This window comes from Schistocerca piceifrons, chromosome 3, assembly GCF_021461385.2.
Source record: "Schistocerca piceifrons isolate TAMUIC-IGC-003096 chromosome 3, iqSchPice1.1, whole genome shotgun sequence".
In the NCBI taxonomy this organism is placed as follows: domain Eukaryota; kingdom Metazoa; phylum Arthropoda; class Insecta; order Orthoptera; family Acrididae; genus Schistocerca; species Schistocerca piceifrons.
Genome location: NC_060140.1, coordinates 593,133,689 through 593,155,495, shown reverse-complemented (window position 1 = coordinate 593,155,495; position 21,807 = coordinate 593,133,689). Strand labels below are relative to the sequence as shown.

General features: G+C 44.5%; 1 protein-coding gene across 1 annotated transcript in view; it reads left to right on the top strand.

The window, feature by feature from the left end:
- Positions 1-21,807, top strand: part of LOC124788864 — a 355,716-nt gene that overhangs the window by 280,432 nt on the left and 53,477 nt on the right. The window contains exon 3 of the mRNA XM_047256147.1: positions 8,603-8,734. Coding sequence (XP_047112103.1) covers positions 8,603-8,734 — 132 coding nt within the window. The remainder of the gene's footprint in view (positions 1-8,602; positions 8,735-21,807) is intronic.

Below are 21,807 nucleotides of genomic sequence, written 5' to 3'. Positions count from 1 at the left end.
TGCATCTACCGCAACACTTGCACTGTAAGTGACAAGAGAAAACACTGTCACTTGTACCTCATTCAGGAACAAAAAATGTTCTTTCAGTGTCTGCGGAACTGCGGTACTGTACAATGGCCAGTTCAGCAGAATGAATTTGGTACTGTTCAATAGAGAGCGCTGCTAGTGTTAAAAACCATTGTGTTGTTATGTTCGTCCTCCTGTCCGCAGTCATTGAAACATATCTGATTTGAATCAGTTTATTGCCCGTAACTACCCTCATTTGAGGGCAACTATGATAAGAATACCGCGGAGGTAGTATCTTAACGTCAGAGCTTGCATTACAGTAATGCCCCAAGAAGGTGGAAATTCTTTCACCACTAGATTGTTCTGTTACCTTCATAATATCAAAGATGGTCGCCTATAGTGGAATTTTTCCTGGCGCTTGCGGGGCTGCAGTACTTGAACGACCAAACGGTTCGTTTACCACTGATTATTGCAAAGCTTCGTGCGAAATGAAGCTGAATACTTGATGCACGTGCTACAGCCATGAAGTGACAGTACTAGTAGAAAAACAGGTACACAGCATGGGTCCAGAGGCTGAAGAGGCAGACATTTTACCAGCAGCGGATGTAGCGGTATGATTCCCTATTGTTCGTTCTGAAGAATTAGCCGCTGACGCAATTGTTCGTTCTGACGAATTAGCCACTGACGCAATGTTTAAGAACTGGTGGCATTTCCTTTGAACGTGTTCCATAACTTTACTGGAAGAATCAAGGAAATATCTTATCTTTATAAAGCTCATGCTGACTGAAACATCTTTGACTGGTTTTGTCTACAATTCCCATGCAGATAAATGTTGAGGCAATATTTTCCATATCGAGTTCACTGTTAAATAAACGCACTTTTATGCACATGGATAAAAAACTGAACAACCTGCTACTTACTGGCACCAAATAAAAATCAAATATCAGAACGACAACAATAGTGACAAAAAGCGATATAACGAAGTGCAATCGTCAATAATAATTTAACACTGCCTAAACGATCAATAGTTTCCGCTCAGAACTCAGTGCGCTGGAAGTCAGGAGACTAAAATTGCAGCTTCTGGTTCTCCAGACGGCTTGCGACAGTGGTTCATTCCTTCATCCTCGTGAAATACTGTGCCTGCTAGTTCTCGCAGGCTGTGGTATGTAAACATTTTTACGTACATGGGTGTGATATGTACGCATGTGGCTGGAGACGTATTTCCCCGTACAAAATATTAACCTCCGACACAAGTAAAAGTGATTAATGGATACATTCAGGCGACTTTCAATTTTGGACATCTTCACACGTTTCGGTAAAACAGAACTGTAGCTGTCACTAAATTTTAGTGATGTTTCTCCTTTCTTCACGTATCCCTTTGATAATTTTAATAATCAACACTGTACCCCCAAAAACACTTCAGATTAGTTAGATACAACTTAATACACGGAAATGTCTTAATCAGTTATAAACGATGAAATGTACAATTAGTCTTTTCGGTAGATCACTAACCAAACATTTATAATGTCCGTCACCTATCTTCATGTAGTCTCGGAGGTAGGACTACTCTCAGGAGTTTTACACACATCAGTTAGATACCATTGCTTTAGTTCACCCAGCGAAAATTCATAAAACTGGTTTCGCTCAGAAGATTCAGTCAAATAAACACTACAGAATGGTTTGAGTTGACAGAACGAGTGCATGGTTCTACCGACCGAAACGCCACAAACTGGGTCAAAAATGGTTCAAATGGCTCTGAGCACTATGAGACTTAACAGCTGAGGTCATCAGTCCCCTAGAACTTAGAACTACCTAAACCTAACTAACCTAAGGACATCACACACATCCATGCCCGAGGCAGGATTCGAACCTGCGAACGAAGCGGTCGCGCGGATCCAGACTGAAGCGCCTAGAACCGTTCGGCCACTCCGGCCGGCCACAAACTGTTTTCAGTTCCAAGACAAATCATTAATTTCGTCAAAATGCAAAACTACAACGGACTGCATCGTTTATTTTCTTTCTGTTGCTGCTAAAGACTGGTTTCACTCGAAAGAAATGAATGAGAAATAATGTAAACCATACACAAACCTACAACACACCAAATCGGTTCGTTTCATTCGGTTGTTCCTAGAGTCTCGCTCCACTAAAATGAGTGAATGAATAAATAAACCGTTGCATGGAAGTAAAATTCGTCTTAGTCGATTAGTTTCCAACTGCTACCTGTATCGACTGTTTTCATCTGCTACTTCTCATTGTTCCTACCACTACGTTAAACCACTGCTGCACGATTCTTTCTATCTGAGATGGTCAGTTATCCTACTGGAAGAGTCTATCTCCGTCGACAACAACGAATAAAGTTTCATAGCCCACGGCCGCAACGGTTCCTTTGATTCCGACCACAGTCGTTATGGAAACCACGCGAATGTATCCCGCAGCGTAAAACAGCCACCACGAAATATGTTCGCGGCGTGGTATACGTTTCGTCCAGTCATTAGCCTGGATGATGGTCAATCTACACACGGCCATCGAGCTGGCGTATCAACAGCCGTGGTTCATCCCACCAGGTGACATGTTCCCATTGATCCACAGTCCAGTGACGATGATCGAATCCATTCCTCCACGAACGCGGTTGACGACTGACGGACGGTCGATGATGCATGCGGACGTGCTCCAATACGTCTCCCTAATGCATACCACACGTGCTGTTTGTGATATAAGTCGGGGGAAAGGTTGCTATAGTCCATTCGCCTAGTGTATTCTCGTTCCAAGAGCCCCTCCGCCTGCGCAGTTCGCTGTGGTCGTGCATTGTCATCCATAAAAATGAACTCTGAGCCGAATGCACCAGTGAAGAAGATACACATGGGGAACAAATCGTGTCGCAATAACACTGACCGGTGGGTTTCTCTTGAAAAGGTGTTTGGAGATCGGTACACCCATGCAACATTATCCATTCCGACAGCATAACACTTTAATCACCAAGACAATCACATGTGACAATGTTCCTGAGTGCATTACGTGTTACCACCTCTCGCCCTATGAGGCTACGTAATGCGTCTTTTTAGTAGTACTAACTTCGTTTTTATGGAAGGCGACGCACGACTGCATCAAACCGAGGAGGTGCAGGGGCTCTTGGGACGAGAGGGCATTCGGTGAATGTACGGCCTGTCCGTTTCCCGGACTTAAACCCCATCAATAACGTTTAGGATGCGTTTGGGAAGCGTATTGTAGATCGTCCACATGCTCCAGCGACTATCCAGCTGTCGTCAGCCGTACTGGAGGGAGAATGGAACGCTCCTTACGAACCTTGTAGCCAGCAGGGGAGCACACTGCACTGCATGACATTCATGGTGATAACACAATGTACGAAGAACAATGTCCCACTTCTGATGGTATCAAGAATCGCGGTGGCTTCTCGCTTTCGTCTGTGTTTCGTTTATACACCATCTGATAAAAATTATACGTAATGCGGAACTGACCACCAAATGTCATGTGAGCTAGATCTGTTAATTGAAAAGGAGGCGACCTGTGCTGTATTGTCACTAGAAAAGGAGTTTGGGTTACAGGAAGAAGTTGTCGATCAGAAGCGCTCAATGACTTCGAACGTGGACTAATCATTGGATGTCACCCGAGTAACAAAATTGTCAGGAACAGTTCAACGCTCGACAGTTGGTGTTGTGATTGTGAAGAGTAAACTCGAAGGAACCACCAGCAGTCTAAGTAGCTCAGTGACTGCTTAGAGAGTTAAAAAAGAGTTGGTGTAATGGTCGTGCAGTTCCTTATAAAGGTACACATTTCCGTCGTGAATGCTAAGCGACGCTTGAGGTGGTATAAATAGGGACGTTATTGAACACTGGATTACTAGAAACAAATGATCTGCAATGATGAATCACGCTGTATATTGCAACAATTCGACTAAAGGGTTTGGGTGTGAAGAATGCCAGCAAATCGTAACCTCTCGTCTTGTGCAGTGGCTACAGTGAAGTCCAGAGGAGGTGGTGTTACGGAATCGTTTTTCTTTCTTTTCGTGTCCCATTATTGTGTTTAAGAAAACAACTGCGGAAGGATGTGAACATAATTTGCTGCATTGTGTACTGCTTACAGTAGAGAAACAGTTCGCAGACGATGACTAAGTCAGCATGATAATACACATTGCCAGGAAGCACATGTGAGGAAACGGTTTTGAGAACAGTAAAATACCTGAAGTGTCCTGGCTTCTCCAGAGTCCCGAGCTGAACCCAGTGCAACACCTTCGTGGTGAGATGGAATTTCGACTTCGCTACAGACCCCAGCGTCCAGCACCAATAAACTTCTCTGCTTTGCGGCTAATGAGGAAGAATGGGTTCCCAGTCATCCACAAAATTTCAGGCACCTCATTCCTCTAAAGACTTCAAGCCGACATAAAGGCACAGGGTAGACATATTCTAAATTAACGCTCACATGTTCCTTGCCGCGTCACGTGCCCGTAATATCACCGGGAAGCATTCTGTCTCGCTTCGAGGAGTGCTCATAATGTTTTCGATCAACGGTGTACAACTAATTCGTTTATTATACATAAATTGTTGCTCAAAATACTAAAATCCTGTTTTAAGCTGCAACTAAGAATTTAGTAATCTCCACAAAATCTCTGAGAACAGTCCCATTTAGCCTTAGTAGTGCGACAGATACGACACCAGTTTTAAATATTGGGTGGTGCTCATACCATTATCACCGTCACCTTTTCTTCCAAGGCGAAGACAGCAGTTTCCATGAGGAAGTGTCGCTAGCGAGTCTCATGTGTAAGTACATAGAAATTAATTTGCCAATTCGAGATAATAACACTAAGGAGAAACGTTTGATGGCCACTGCCACCGAGTTTTATGAAACCTGCAGAAAGACAAATTCAAAGCTCCCATACAAATGGTGTGCCAATACGTCAACGCAGCTATTTAATTACAAAATCAAGGTCTCGTTCCTTTGCCATGAATTTGTATGGTGTCGATGTTAAGAAATTAGACTGATACGTGGTGGATGAGGACTCGATTCCACTTGTAGCCAGCGCGATTAATCCGAGTAATAATAGTGATATCCGTCGAAACCGGTTGTGAAAAATAGAGACGAACTGATGCGATCTTGGCTACTGAAAGCTTTTACCAAAAAAAAAAAAAACAGATCATTCCTTCTAATTTTTCAACATGAGAAAATCCAAATAATTACACAGAAGACACTCTGATTCATAACAGTTTCCGGGACATTACAGTGGCCTAGACAAGATTGTTAATAGGGCATGGGATCACCACAGACGACAATGCATGCTCTGCAACGTTCTCCCACGATGACCACAACGTTGGTAAGGATTTCTTGCGGTTGAGCGGTTCATTCTTCCACGAGCACGGTTGACAGCAATTGGATGGTCGTCGTAGTACAACACATCCCACAGTTGCTCGATGGAATTTATGTCGGACGAATAGGCAGATCAGGCCATTCCCTAAATGTCCTTTCGTTTCCAGAGCCACACCACCTGCTTGAGCGGCCATTGTCAGCCATAAAAATGAAGTCAGAGCCAAATTTATCACTGAAAAGAAACCATGGGGAAGGAGGACAGAGACAAATTAACATTGGCTGGTGACAGTACCGTATTCAGACATCTGGAGGTCATTATGTCCATGCCACATTTTGCCTCCCCACACGATGACACAGAACCTCAGAACGATCATGTTCGTGGAGCCATCACGTATTTCCACTTCTCGCCATATGACGGTACGTCCAGAACCATTACTCAGACTGAACATGGTCTCTTCAGAGTAGAGCACTCGAGCCCACTCCTCGGTGGTCCAGTTCCTATACTCTTGCTACCATCACAAACGGTGCCGTCGATTTATCAGCGTAACACAATGTACTGTGGGCAAAGATATCACTATAATGTAGTTGTCGTGCCGCAGTGGAGAGTGCCTTCCACTCTCGTTTAATGTGATTGCGAGCGCTTGTTGTGCAGTGTAGCGATTGTGGTCGACAACATCCACTCATTCAGGCAACAACGCCTGTAGTTCGAAACATTCCCCTACGCCTGAAACAGTGCTGTGAACAATACCAAACTCCTGAGCTACACTCGTCACGCTTCTTCCTTCTTCCATTTTCCCGATGATTCTTCCCCTTGTGAAGCCATCCAAATGCTGTCTTCATCACCATATAGCGCACGGTAACTGGTTTTTTCCCGTTCCTTTAGCTGCTAAATGTTGTTCCAACCCCGTTTAGCCGGGCGGTCAGAGGGGTCTTGTCACGGTCCGGGCGGCTCACTCCGTCGGAGGTTCGAGTCCTCCCTCGGGCATGCGTGTGTGTGTTGTCCTTAGCGCAAGTTATGTTTGGTCGCATAAGACCTTACCACAAATATCCAATTTCCAACCCCGTTTGTCGCTATACTCACGCTGACCATCCGTCCTATGACTTCAAGCTTTCTGTCCAATTCGAGACAGTTGTTAATATGCTAATTACTTTATCCAGAGCGCTCTCGAATTCTGGAGAACAGTGTGTCAAAAATACAAAGTAGAACAAGGAGTGTCAGGACAGGACATTTGTTTTCACATTAGGCAATAATCTCAAACGGTTCAAATGGCTCTGAGCACTATGGGACTTAACATCTGAGATCATCAGTCCCATAAAACTTAGAACTACTTAAACCTAACGAACCTAGGGACATCACACACATCCATGCCCGAGGCAGGATTCGAACCTGCGACCGCAGCGTTCGAGCGGTTCCAGACTGAAGCGCCTAGAACCGCTCGGCCACATCAGCCGGCTGGGAATAAACTCCAAGGTACTTGAGGAAACTGTGGAGGGTTAGGGGGGGGGGGGTGTTGGGGAAAGCAGGAATTGTGGTATGCAGAACAAACAATTACTGACGTCAGTTGTAGGTGCTACGTTGAAATGAAAAGAATGGCACAAGAGGATCACAGCAGGTCGACGAACCGATTCTTCGAAATTAATATCTGAACGCTATGTCGTGGTGTAACACACCACCACTTTAATGGGAATTAGAATTTTTCTGTTAATATTAACTAAACATTTCATTGCTACTAACGGTCAGTTTCTGTAATTTGCAACCTCACGCATTCCATTTGCAACAGCTTCCAGCATTTTTAAATGACTGTAAAACACTTAGTCTTCGTATTTATCCAGTGGACTCCTAAGGCCTAACTCCTAAGGCTTTCTCATTTCAAGGTACCTGTCAGGAGAGCAAATAGCACTAGTGCAATTTTTTGTCTATTATGCAGAAAAAATGTCACTCTGTTTACAATGTCTTAATTTTTACATTGTGGAATAACCATTGAATGGTGTTCATTCCCATAAGCAAGTCGGTTTCTAGGTTAGTAATAATCGCGATGATGAAACGAGAAAGGTATTCGATCGAGCCTTACTAATCATTTCACTCCATAACTTCCTGAATTGCATGTCCCGTGGTTTCCCAAAATCTTTGCAATGGTGTTCACAATTATTCCGCTCGAATAGGCTACGCCCAATTTCATACCCAGATGTGTCTGCACTACTACCCCCCTACAACACCGGTAACGGCGAAACAATACACTTATTTTTCCTTAATTTCTTTCTTTCCTAGTCATAACGAATAAGAGATAAAAACTGTATAATTTCGTCAGACAGTCAAGTAAATGTTCAAGTAGTTCTAGGTCTATACATGCGCAAAGCGACTAATATAATTTCATTCAGATCTAAAGAGAAGTAACGTGCACTGTAAATGATAAGTGCATTTCACACGTCAAAAACACTTTTGTCATTGTTATTTGTCGTCGTACTGAACTCTCCATAAATCCTGCCACAGGACGGAAACTAATGCATTAAAACCGTTCTTCCCCTGACATCGAGTACAGTTACTCCCGGTAAATTGTGTCAGTATACACTCCTCTACTGTACACGTCAAGCGGATCTTCATAGACGTCATCGCCATGTCTTGCTCTCAGAGTACTTTGTAACAGGTTGGGAATAGTGGCATTGAAAATGTAGGTAGATTAAAGCGCTTTTTGTACAAGTATTTTACTACGTCACTTCATGGATGGCCTTATCGTTCATTCATGAACTGAGGGATTTCCCAAATACTGTTCCTGTCTGCCCTGTTCCTGCCGTGACTTTTAAGAAATAACAAATCAGAGTAGCTCATCCTCGGTAGGGAGCAAAAAAGTAGACTTAGAATTTCAATACTAGTCGGTCACATTAACACTCTATAATGTTTACACAGTAATAAAATCTATTAAAAAATTATCTGCATGAATTTTTAACCATCTTCTAGTGTCATCTGTCAGTTCCAAAGGTTCACCCTATTTTTATGATGTATTTATTAATGCACAAAGTAATTGTCTGAGATATTTTACTTGTCACCAAAAGTCAGTAAATTATTTATTATTCAGGATGTGCCTGGAGCCCGTTCATAAAGGTTGGGGGGGGGGGGGGGGGGGACAGCAGGAAGTGAAAGGATAAAATTTACCATCACAGTGAAGGGAGGAGAAGATAATGTTACAAATCTGGTGATGAAGATTCTACGTATAAAGGAACGTTTCTTCTCAAAGGCACATAAGACCGGGATGTAATGTTGGTTCGTTCATATGTGCAGGCGGTGCTGGACCGGCGCAAGGAATCGAGCGCTGTGCCCCTGGCGAGCAGCGGGTGCACCACGCCTGACGAACCGGGACTCCAGGAGGCCAGCTATCCGTTCGCCCTCGTACTCAGACTGCGCGTTTTGCAGGTAAGGTGACAGTCACTGGTGTATGATAAGTCTTAGACACATTATGGTGAGGAGGTAATAACAGTACCTAAAGTAGATAGCGACCACCGTAGTAGATAAGCGCTTAACAAAAGGGAAGTACAGGAGTTGGACAAAAATACGGGAAGTCCGTGAGAAACGCATGCTTGAGTGTAAATGCAAATGCTAGCCAAGTCTGCAGTTTGCACTGATGTATTTTATAACGAACGGCTTCTGTAGAATGTCCTCAAGACACTGCAAGTGTCGATCGTGATCAGAACAGTATTCTATGATTCTACACTCCAGGAAATGGAAAAAAAGTACACATTGACACCGGTGTGTCAGACCCACCATACTTGCTCCGGACACTGCGAGAGGGCTGTACAAGCAATGATCACACGCACGGCACAGCGGACACACCAGGAACCGCGGTGTTGGCCGTCGAATGGCGCTAGCTGCGCAGCATTTGTGCACCGCCGCCGTCAGTGTCAGCCAGTTTGCCGTGGCATACGGAGCTCCATCGCAGTCTTTAACACTGGTAGCATGCCGCGACAGCGTGGACGTGAACCGTATGTGCAGTTGACGGACTTTGAGCGAGGGCGTATAGTGGGCATGCGGGAGGCCGGGTGGACGTACCGCCGAATTGCTCAACACGTGGGGCGTGAGGTCTCCACAGTACATCGATGTTGTCGCCAGTGGTCGGCGGATGGTGCACGTGCTCGTCGACCTGGGACCGGACCACAGCGACGCACGGATGCACGCCAAGACCGTAGGATCCTACGCAGTGCCGTAGGGGACCGCACCGCCACTTCCCAGCAAATTAGGGACACTGTTGCTCCTGGGGTATCGGCGAGGACCATTCGCAACCGTCTCCATGAAGCTGGGCTACGGTCCCGCACACCGTTAGGCCGTCTTCCGCTCACGCCCCAACATCGTGCAGCCCGCCTCCAGTGGTGTCGCGACAGGCGTGAATGGAGGGACGAATGGAGACGTGTCGTCTTCAGCGATGAGAGTCGCTTCTGCCTTTGTGCCAATGATGGTCGTATGCGTGTTTGGCGCCGTGCAGGTGAGCGCCACAATCAGGACTGCATACGACCGAGGTACACAGGGCCAACACCCGGCATCATGGTGTGGGGAGCGATCTCCTACACTGGCCGTACACCACTGGTGATCGTCGAGGGGACACTGAATAGTGCACGGTACATCCAAACCGTCATCGAACCCATCGTTCTACCATTCCTTGATCGGCAAGGGTACTTGCTGTTCCAACAGGACAATGCACGTCCGCATGTATCCCGTGCCACCCAACGTGCTCTAGAAGGTGTAAGTCAACTACCCTGGCCAGCAAGATCTCCGGATCTGTCCCCTATTGAGCATGTTTGGGACTGGATGAAGCGTCGTCTCACGCGGTCTGCACGTCCAGCACGAACGCTGGTCCAACTGAGGCGCCAGGTGGAAATGGCATGGCAAGCCGTTCCACAGGACTACATCCAGCATCTCTACGATCGTCTCCATGGGAGAATAGCAGCCTGCATTGCTGCGAAAGGTGGATATACACTGTACTAGTGCCGACATTGTGCATGTTCTGTTGCCTGTGTCTATGTGCCTGTGGTTCTGTCAGTGTGATCATGTGATGTATCTGACCCCAGGAATGTGTCAATAAAGTTTCCCCTTCCTGGGACAATGAATTCACGGTGTTCTTATTTCAATTTCCAGTAGTGTATGTATTTGTGAGTGCATTATGTCGGAGCGAAGTGAATTCGAGCGTGGGCAAATTGTAGGTGTTCGAACGATGTGTACTACCGTAATCAAGGTGAATGAATTTCCTGTTGCTTCGAGACTCACCGTGTGCAAGATTTATACCATAAACAGGACAGCGGAAAAACATCATCCTCCAAGTAACAACGTGTGGGTGTTATCGTGAAAGACGACCATTAAGAGGCATGCGACGAAAAACGAAGAAGACGAAGCTGCAAAAACCACAGCAGAACAGAATATCACTCTCACGAACCTCGCCAGGACAAAAGCAACATGAAGGGAACTCCATGAGAAGGGGACTCCGGGGTGAGCTGGAGCTTCAAAACAGCTCACCAAGGCTGAGAAAGCCCTCAACAAGAAAACGTCATGCCGAAGTCACACGGAACATTGGAAAAAGTCATTTGGTCCTATGCGTCTGGTTTTTCATTGTTTACAGCTTCTGGCAAGGTTACGACCAAAGACTCGCTTATGATTTGGCCAACCACATTGCGATATTAATGTGCCCCAGGGCTCCTGTGCAAGATCGCGTTACAACCAACGGTTCTATGGGTGAATGATGAGGTCTATCCCATGGTATAATATTTGTTCTTCAATTGTGATGCGCCTTCCTAAACGGCAGGTTCCCTGTTCACACAGATAACGTCGCCGAGGTCTGGTTTTGTGAGCATCTCTCCTGGTCAACACTAACCTCAACATTATTGAGCATTTGTGGTCTGTTTTCAAGAGAAGGATTAGTCATCCTTACCCAGCTCCATAATCGTTACCTGAACTTGCCACTCTTTTGCAGGACGAATGGTAAAACATGCCCTTGAAAAATTTACAGGGCCTGTATTTACACATTCCGAAGCGGCTGGAAACAGGTTTTAGTGCCAACAGGTTTCCTAAGACTTATTAGGCATGGTAATGTGTTCTCGACTTTGTCCCTCTTTTTGTCGAACCCTGTAGGTTGGGGGAGGATTGGTAGAGGATAAAAAGGAGATCGGCAGAGATATTTCGGATGAATGATCCCAGTTTATCCTTGAGCTATTCAGGAAAACCAAATCGCACTTTCTCGTAGAGGCCAATGCGTATGTTAGAACATAAGCAAAGGAAAAGCTGAACAGCAGGCCAGGAGTAACTAGTTGCTTGTGAGGTAACACGTATTGCTTGAAGTCTGGCTCTTCAAGTAACAGCTCCGATACACTGATGAGAGAAAATATTGTGACCACCGACTTCATGGTGTGTTGGTCAACCGTTGGAAAGCAATGCAGCAGCGATTCTACGTGGAATGTATCCAACAAGTAACACAGTGCAGCTCACAATGATATATCGATATGCCAACACAGATCAGCTGCGGAGTTATAGATACAACTCGCGCATTATGCACATGGAGGTAAGAATAGAGGGAGACGCCGTGACGTCACAGTTGTGAAGCTATGTGAAGCCGAGGGTAGCCATCTCAATCCGACCAAAGCATTGCTGCTGTAAGCTTGTGTGCATAGGCTTGTCGCTCGCTTTTGGAAGGATTTTGCGCTATTATGGTGACTTGTGTGATGTTCGGATGTAAGAATCGTTCTGATTGTGATGCGAAATCGAAGGGAATAACATTTCATGTGTAAGTTGTCTCGTTAAGTGTGATTTCACAACTTCATTGTGAATGAACGTGTGCTACATCGGTACTTGTACTATAGCGTGTTTTTCTCGTGTACGATTTTAGATTTCCTAAAAATGAAAGTCGGAAAGCTGTGTGGGAGAATGCCGTGAGGAGGAAGAATTGGCGTGCGTCTAAATGGAGCACTATATGTTCTCAGCATTTCCGAGAAGAGGACATAGACCGAACTTCCCTTTCAACAGTAAGGCTCCGAGAAAATGCTGTACCATCAGTTTTCCCTACACACCCAAAACATTTGCAAAACGTATGTTAATTCAAAGAATTAAATTCTTAGTTTTCAAGTTCACGTTTCAGTATAATACGTACGTATCGTCGATAATCGAAGTGTTGAGTAACTCACTTTGTCTTCATCATGTACCAAATTAAAAGCTAACACTACATTAACTGGCGTAAAGTATAGGCCTAAACAGGACACTGTGTAGATTTGCCATTCTATGTACCGTATTTCAGTAAATATTGGTGATAATGGTTCCAATGGCTCTGAGCACTATGGGACTCAACTGCTGTGGTCATCAGTCCCCTAGAACTTAGAACTACTTAAACCGAACTAACCTAAGGACATCACACACACCCATGCCCGAGGCAGGTTCAAATGGTTCAAATGGCTCTGAGCACTATGGGACTCAACTGCTGAGGTCATTAGTCCCCTAGAACATAGAACTAGTTAAACCCAACTAACCTAAGGACATTACACACATCCATGCCCGAGGCAGGATTCGAACCTGCGAACGTAGCGGTCTCGCGGCTCCAGACTGCAGCGCCAGAACCGCGCGGCCACTTCGGCCGGCGCCCGAGGCAGGATTCGAACCTGCGACCGTAGCAGCAGCGCGGCTCCGGACTGGAGCGCCTAGAACCGCACGGCCACCGCGGCCGGCGATGATAAGGAACAGTGTTTCCCAGTAGTGTAACGTAACTAAAATGTCCCAGTACGTATTACACACAAGATGTATTTATGGGGCTTTGGAGGGAGGGTATAGCTAAATTAGTTTTCAGTCTCTATTATTTAATTTGTGATACACGTTTATTATTGAATTAAAAAAATTGTATCGTTTACATTGAAGGCTAGCTATTCGTAATATTACATTAAAAACTATTTTTAATCAGAAGAAACGCGGAATTTCGCCTTTACGAGATTTTATTTTAAACAAAAAGTTTGAAACAACCAATCTGATGACGTTACATGCGTATATGGTGCAATTAGCGACTGTAATACACGCAGCGCTATAGCACACTGGCAATGTTTTGGTCAGAGTGTCATGGCAGCGAGCCACGCCCCCGTGGCTTCAAAACGTAGTACGGCTGGGATACGTAGCGCCATCTCCCCTTATTCTTACCTCCATGATTATGCACGTCTCTGCCGCCGACCAACGTCTCTGGCGCATTTGCATCTGTGGCCGCATGCGCAGTCGCGCGGTACACGAGTATAAAGGGACGAATCGAGCAGTGGAGCGGCAGTCTTGCGGCTCACTCTGAAGATGGCTGAACGTTATACAGCCGAAATATTAGAAGAAGAAGGAGATTTCTTGCGGCTGCACACCCGAAACTTAATGGAACAGTCTTTGCGCCGCCAAAACCTGAAGATTCACATCAAGTACCTCTGCGGGGAGGAGATGGTTTTATGTGTTCGACGATTAGATAAGCTTCGACACTTGAGAACGAGGTTACTGAGCTCTTTAAGTTTTTAGTAAGGTACCGTGACCAGGGCATAATTCCGAAGTTTGCCAGATTAGTACATTTTATAAAAATGACGTCTATGAATAAGATTTTAACAAAAGCTGGCTCTGCTATTGTTAAGGAGAGGATCCACTTCACCCGCCGAAAATTGGACCTGGTTTCTGAAGAACTTTATCGCCTGCACCTGAAGATGTCTGTGGAGATACCCTATGACTCTTGGAATTGGATTGATGGTACAACTTGGGCCAAATCAGACTGGATTCGTGAGGTGGCCACATCCCGACAGACTGCAAAATTTAGTCGACTGAAGACGACATCGCAGCGAGAAACTGTTATTCAACGCCCTGTTATTAATATGACAGGTAGAGATTTGGACGATGCTACGGTGATGGTTTTGAGTAAGGGACTTAATTTTGCACCCACGCCACAGGTTCTGCCATTGCCTTCGTTTATCAGCACCATTGAAGAAGCTGTTCGACCACTTCCCTCTGATTCAGCAGAGGAAATAAGACTTGAAACATGCCGTGCAATTATGAAGGCTCGCCCACAAAGGAGCAATATATCTGTGGCAGAGAGGACTGCTCTACGCAAGCTGCGCCTGGATACTCAGACAGTGGTACTCCCAGCAGATAAACGTAATGCTACTGTTTTATTGTCTCGGGACGAATACCATGACAAAATGTACAATTTATTAAGTGATAGCATGTACCGGAAGATCAGCAGGGATCCCACTAATCGAGTGGCGAAGAAAACTGTTTCGCTTCTGAATGATTCTCACTTTCCAGCAGAGATTTAAACCAAGTGGTCCGGTGCCTCCTAGACTTTATGGACTACCAAAGGTCCACAAGAAAGACGTTCCTCTACGCCCCATAGTGAGTAACATAGGCTCTCCGACCTATGACGTTGCCAAACATCTGGCATCATTGTTGAGGCCTCTTGTGGGAAAATGTACTCACCACATAAGAAACTCGGCTGACGTCATCAGTAAACTGAAATCATTGAAAATGAACCCGTCTGATATATTAGTTAGTTTTGATGTGGTGGCTTTATTTACAAAGGTTCCCCTTCCAGAATCTCTACAACTTATTGAAAGAAGTTTTGACAAAGAGATTTCAGCTTTATTTAAACATGTTCTGACCTCCACATATTTCTTATTTAACAACGAATTTTTTGAACAGACGGACGGAGTCGCCATGGGTAGTCCCTTATCCCCTCTGATAGCCAATTTATTTATGGAGGACTTCGAGGAGAAGGCGCTTGAATCTGCTGACTTGAAATCCACGGTATTCTGGAGGTATGTTGACGGCACCTTTGTAGTTTGGCCCCATGGTGAAGACAACTTGCAAGACTTCTTAAGACATCTGAACTCCATCCACGATCAAATAAAGTTCAGAATGGAAATTGAAAAGGAGGGATGCCTTCCATTCTTGGATGTTTTGGTTCGGCGCAGAGAGGATGGCACTTTGGGACATGAAGTGCATAGGAAGCACACCGATCTGTATTTACGTGCAAATAGCTGCCACCATCCTGCCCAGACAATGAGTGTTCTCCGAACTTTGACTCACAGAGCGCTTATTACTTCTGACGAAAGCAGTCTGCAAGATGAACTTTCCCACTTACAAAGAGTGTTTGAAGACAATGAGTACTCTCCACAACAAATACAGAGGGCACTGAAAATGAAACCGAAAGAGGCCACAAAGAAAGCAGAAGCAGATGAAGAAACATTTAAATCGATGGCCTTCCTGCCATATGTGGGTAGCCTCTTATCAAAAATAGGACGCATTCTCGGCAGACACAAAGTAAAAGTGATTTTTGGTCCTCCACCCAAGACAGATGCACTCGTGGGCTCTGTCAAAGATGATTTGCTGCTCCGAAAATCTGGAGTTTACAAAATTCCATGTGAATGTGGCCTTTCTTACATCGGACAAACAACTCGTACTGTCCAAGAAAGATGTACAGAACACCAGAGGTACACACGACTTTTTTTTTTTTTTTTGGTCATCAGTATACTGACTGGTTTGATGCGGCCTGCCACGAATTCCTTTCCTGTGCTAACCTCTTCATCTCAGAGTAGCACTTGCAACCTACGTCCTCAATTATTTGCTTGACGCATTTCAATCTCTGTCTTCCTCTACAGTTTTTGCCCTCTACAGCTCCCTCTAGTACCATGGAAGTCATTCCCTCATGTCTCAGCAGATGTCCTATCATCCTGTCCCTTCTCCTTATCAGTGTTTTCCACATATTCCTTTCCTCTCCGATTCTGCGTAGAATCTCCTCATTCCTTACCTTATCAGTCCACCTAATTTTCAACATTCGTCTATAGCACCACATCTCAAATGCTTCGATTCTCTTCTGTTCCGGTTTTCCCACAGTTCATGTTTCACTACCATACAATGCTGTACTCCAGACGTACAACCTCAGAAATTTCTTCCTCAAATTAAGGCCGGTATTTGATATTAGTAGACTTCTCTTGGCCAGAAATGCCTTTTTTGCCATAGCGAGTCTGCTTTGGATGTCCTCCTTGCTCAGTCCGTCATTGGTTATTTTACTGCCTAGGTAGCAGAATTCCTTAACTTCGTTGACTTCGTGACCATCAATCCTTATGTTAAATTTCTCGCTGTTCTCATTTCTACTACTACTCAATTTCTTCGTCTTTCTCCGATTTACTCTCAGACCATACTGTGTACTCATTAGACTGTTCATTCCGTTCAGCAGATCATTTAATTCTTCTTCACTTTCACTCATGATAGCAATGTCATCAGCGAATCGTATCACTGATATCCTTTCACCTTGTATTTTAATTCCACTCCTGAACCTTTCTTTTATTTCCATCACTGCTTCCTCGATGTACAGATTGAAGAGTAGGGGCGAAAGGCTACAGCCTTGTCTTACACCCTTCTTAATACGAGCACTTCCTTCTTGATCGTCCACTCTTATTATTCCCTCTTGGTTGTTGTACATATTTTATATGACCCGTCTCTCCCTATAGCTTACCCCTACTTCTACAAGCTAACAAGTCGGCAGTGGCAGAGCACTGCATTGATAATGGTCACAGTATGTTGTATAACAACGTCGAAATTTTGGCAACTGCATCATCCTTTTGGGACTCGATAGTGAAGGAGGCAATTGAAATTCGCTTGACGACGAATTTAATTAATAGAGATAGTGGTTTCAATCTCGATAAATCATGGAATCCGGCACTTGCTGTAATAAACTCGCAAAGATGTCGTCAGAGTGCAGCTCACAATGATGTATTGATATGCCAACACAGATCAACTGCGGGGTCATAGATACAACTCGAGCATTATGCACGTCTCTGCCGCCGACCAACGTCTCTGGCGCATTTGCATCTGTGGCCGCATGCGCAGTCGCGCGGTACACGAGTATAAACGGACGAAGCGAGCACTGGAGCGGCAGTCTTGCGGCTCACTCTGAAGATGGCTGAACGTTATACAGCCGAAATATTAGAAGAAGAAGGAGATTTCTTGCGGCTGCACACCCGAAACTTAATGGAACAGTCTTTGCGCCGCCAAAACCTGAAGATTCACATCAAGTAATTGGTAAGTTTCCGAAGGCTTGAGACATCAAGTGACTACACGTAGGTCAAGCATTTCATTTTCTTAACGGACCAGTGGTTTGTGGGCGTAGATCTGGCATCCGATACTGTTTTTTTCGTTCCATCGCGTTAAGAATCGAACAATCCGGTGGCCAAAACATCAACGTCGGGTCACGATTCTGGCTCTGTGAGAAGGACAGTTACTTTGCTGCAAGATGCGATTCCCTTGGGGAAGTCATCACGTGTGATGAGGTGCTCGTGATCCACAATGATGCTTCAATTGTTCACAGTTGTCATACTTCGATGACCACTATAAATCCGAGGTGAATGTCCGCCATAGCATAATACTGCCCCTACCAGCCTGTGTCCGTGGTGCGGCGAATGTTTCGAACAACCGTTCGCCTGGATTACAGTGCTGATAAAGCAAGAAACATGACTCACTTGACCAGGCGGCACGTTTTCTTTGATCCAGTCTAATGTGTGTGATTCCATGTGCACTGCCATCATGACGGACACTGCGATTTCGACAACACTGGAACACGTTATAGTCGTCTGCTGAGGAGTGTCGCGTTCAACAATGTGTGCTGCACGAGGTGCTACAAAACATTTGCGCCTGCACCCGTACTAAACTACGTCGTCAGATCTCTGCTTTACAGAGCGGGCTGACCGATCTCGTTCCTTAATGAAGAGGTCACGTCCATCATCCTCTCGCTTACTCGCCATTTCGCCGTCCTTTAACCCTTTTTCATACATGATCACTATATTAGCACTGGAGCAGCTGAGTAGCTTTGCCATTTCCAAGGACTTTCCCAGGCGCCACGCCATACTAAACTGCACTTCAAATGGTTCAAATGGCTCTGAGCACTATGGAACTTAACAGCTGAGGTCATCAGTCCGCTAGAACTTAGAATTACTTAAACCTAACTAACCTAAGGACATCACACACATCCATGTCCGAGGCAGGATTCGAACCTGCGGTCGTAGCGGTCGCGCGGTTCCGGACTGAAGCGCCTAGGACCGCTCCGCCACCGCGGCCGGCAACTGCACTTCGTCAAAGTCATTTATGTCAGTGGATTTCTATGTTTGCGAACCGTTTTGTCGAAAGAGATGTTGCCTATTCATCCTGCTCCACTTTCCTTGCTGCGTCACGTGTTCACGTCACCACGAGGTGGCATTCAATATCGTTGTGGCTCATCAGTGTTTGAGGTGACAAGGACTGGTACTACACTGAATTGATCAGCATCATTAGAGACACAGTTACGTTTTATTAATAATTTACATTTACTGGAAATCACTATTTTGATTTAAAAAAATTTCACACGTTTCCTTTTTCCCATTCCACTGTGCGAAATAGTTGCTAGAAACCTCCCATGCGCAGCCCAGTAGCCTCAAAAATAGTATAATTCATTTATGAGAAAGTATGTAATTCACGTGATTGTTATAGTTAGCCTTCTTCACGAATGAAAGAGACAGACGGAACATAAAACACTATAGACTTAGAAGCCAAATCCCCACGATGTTCCAAATATTAAGAAAAAAGATTCTCGACCGCGTAAAAAATGCAGTGGACTTTAATCGGACAATGGAACATTCTACCTACATCTACATTTATACTCCGCAAGCCACCCAACGGTGTGTGGCGGAGGGCACTTTACGTGCCACTGTCATTACCTCCCTTTCCTGTTCCAGTCGCGTATGGTTCGCGGGAAGAACGACTGTCTGAAAGCCTCAGTGCGCGCTCTAATCTCTCTAATTTTACATTTGTGATCTCCTCGGGAGGTATAAGTAGGGGGAAGCAATATATTCGATACCTCATCCAGAAACGCACCCTCTCGAAACCTGGAGAGCAATCTACACCGCGATGCAGAGCGCCTCTCTTGCAGAGTCTGCCACTTGAGTTTATTAAACATCTCCGTAACGCTATCACGGTTACCAAATAACCCTGTGACGAAACGCGCCTCTCTTCTTTGGATCTTCTCTATCTCCTCCGTCAAACCGATCTGGTACGGATCCCACACTGATGAGCAATACTCAAGTATAGGTCGAACGAGTGTTTTGTAAGCCACCTCCTTTGTTGATGGACTACATTTTCTAAGCACTCTCCCAATGAATCTCAACCTGGTACCCGCCTTACCAACAATAAATTTCATATGATCATTCCACTTCAAATCGTTCCGCACGCATACTCCCAGATATTTTACAGAAGTAACTGCTACCAGTGTTTGTTCCGCTATCATATAATCATATAATAAAGGATCCTTCTTTCTATGTATTCGCAATACATTACATTTGTCTATGTTAAGGGACAGTTGCCACTCCCTGCACCAAGTGCCTATCCGCTGCAGATCTTCCTGCATTTCGCTACAATTTTCTAATGCTGCAACTTCTCTGTATACTACAGCATCATCCACGAAAAGCCGCATGGAACTTCCGACACTATCTACTAGGTGTGGTTGAGATGCGTGAGTCACAGTTTGGTAGGAGGAAGTATGGGAGGAGTACGCCTGTGGTTGGTTTATGTGCGTGGGGAGGAGGGGGGGGCTGTGGTATCAGGGTCTGGGTCTTCTCAAAGTGTGTTTAGGGTTGCTGAACATCGTACAAAGAGGGAGTTAGTGGAGTTAATTCAGGAGTATGTAGAACAGGGGAGCACTGTAGTTTCTAATGGGCTTGCTCCTTATAGTGGGTTGGGTTGGGAGGGTTACAATGACTTAGTAGTCAATCACAATGTAGAGTTTAAGAATTATGAGTGGGGCCTGTACAAATACTATAGAGGGGATTTGGGGGGGGGGGCTGTTAAATCTGTTATAGGGAGGGGGAAGAGGCACTCTTCCAACCTTCAGTCTCATTTAGGTGAGTATTCTCTAGAAGGAGAAATTTTAGAATGGAGCTTTTACAATTAATAATTTTATTGGGACTGTTTAACACTGGGAGAGCGTCCCACTCAACTGCGTAAAAATATCGTCGAACAGAAATAAGATATCTGTTCATACAATGCTAGTATGTTCATAAAGTACACAGTGTTGTTTCATGCTTTCTCGCGATGACTGGAACCCCGATCTCTAATTTTCCTTTATCACGGGCAATTTTGAAATCGTCTATTCTTAATACTTCGGCCCATTAACTAATGATTCTTGTGTAATCGATCATTTGCTGAATCATCGTATTTTCGTACCCTATAGCTATATCTCTCATGAAGTATCTGCGTACTTTCATCAGATTCACTTAATTTAGCTGTCACCCAGTAACAGGAATACCAGCCACAAGATGTAATTAAGTAACACAGAATGCAAAGTAGTTTCTACATTAACATATGTAGCACGTAAGAGAGTAAACATAGCTTGTCGAGGGAAAAAATTAAAGCTTCATGCGTAACCCAAGGCACAAGGACGTACTGAAATTCACTGCTTTCCAATAGGTAACTGCAAGTAAGCAGTCTGATCAGGCAGCTATCATGGCACAAACATACCATCCGCTGTAGTTTAAAAAATACAGCACAGGACGTTTGCGACTCACAGTTTAATGTATTTTTCGTATAATTTGGGAAACATACGTAACAGAAAATGTTGCTTGCATACATGGCATATCTGAAATTCTCAGCATTTGTCGGTAGAGACGTATTTTTCATTATTCGTAGCTGTGATCATATTCCATGGGCGTAAATTATATCTGTGTGTTACGTGTGCGTTTCAAATCGCATAAAGCTCCGAGATAGAAACTTCGTTTCTATTTCAAACTGTGTGACGTGCTCTTGGACTACTTCTAACTAAACTTTTTCTCTTAACAGTAATGCAGTTTCATTTAACCATTTGAGAATATTTACGTTATATGTCCCTTCGTGGTTAACTTATTACTTGTTTTCTCACGTAGTACGTCTATCAGATTCAATGGTATGTTATCATTAAGAGAAAATTTTTCATTACTCTCCCACGAATAATGTAATTTCTGCATGAATGTAATTACTGAATGTTTTCCAAAATTGAAAATTGTTTTAAATTTTTTGAAATGAGAGTTGCAAGACATTTTAATAGCCCAGAATATTTTTGAGAAGTATTGTGGACGAAGCTTACCTACCTATTTCGGGAGTAGTCCGAGTCTCCTGAATACTGTTGATGGTTTCCCGTTCAAAACATTATTCTGACGAAGAATGACGTCTGATGAATACAGAAAAATAAATAATAGAGAAGATATCTTTATAATGACAAATGAAAGGGAGAATGATACCTGAGCAACCATTGTACACAAATGATCAGGATGTCAGACCGTAGAGTTTTTTGCCATTCCTGTAATGCTGATTATAAACTTGGATCTAGCGCGTATGCTGAAGTTAATTAGTCTCAGGTAATATATCGCTCAGGACACTGGACTGAATTCCGTACTTCCTATACAATTCTTCCCATCTAATCGTACTTCCCGCTAGTCTTTCGTTTCACAATCCTC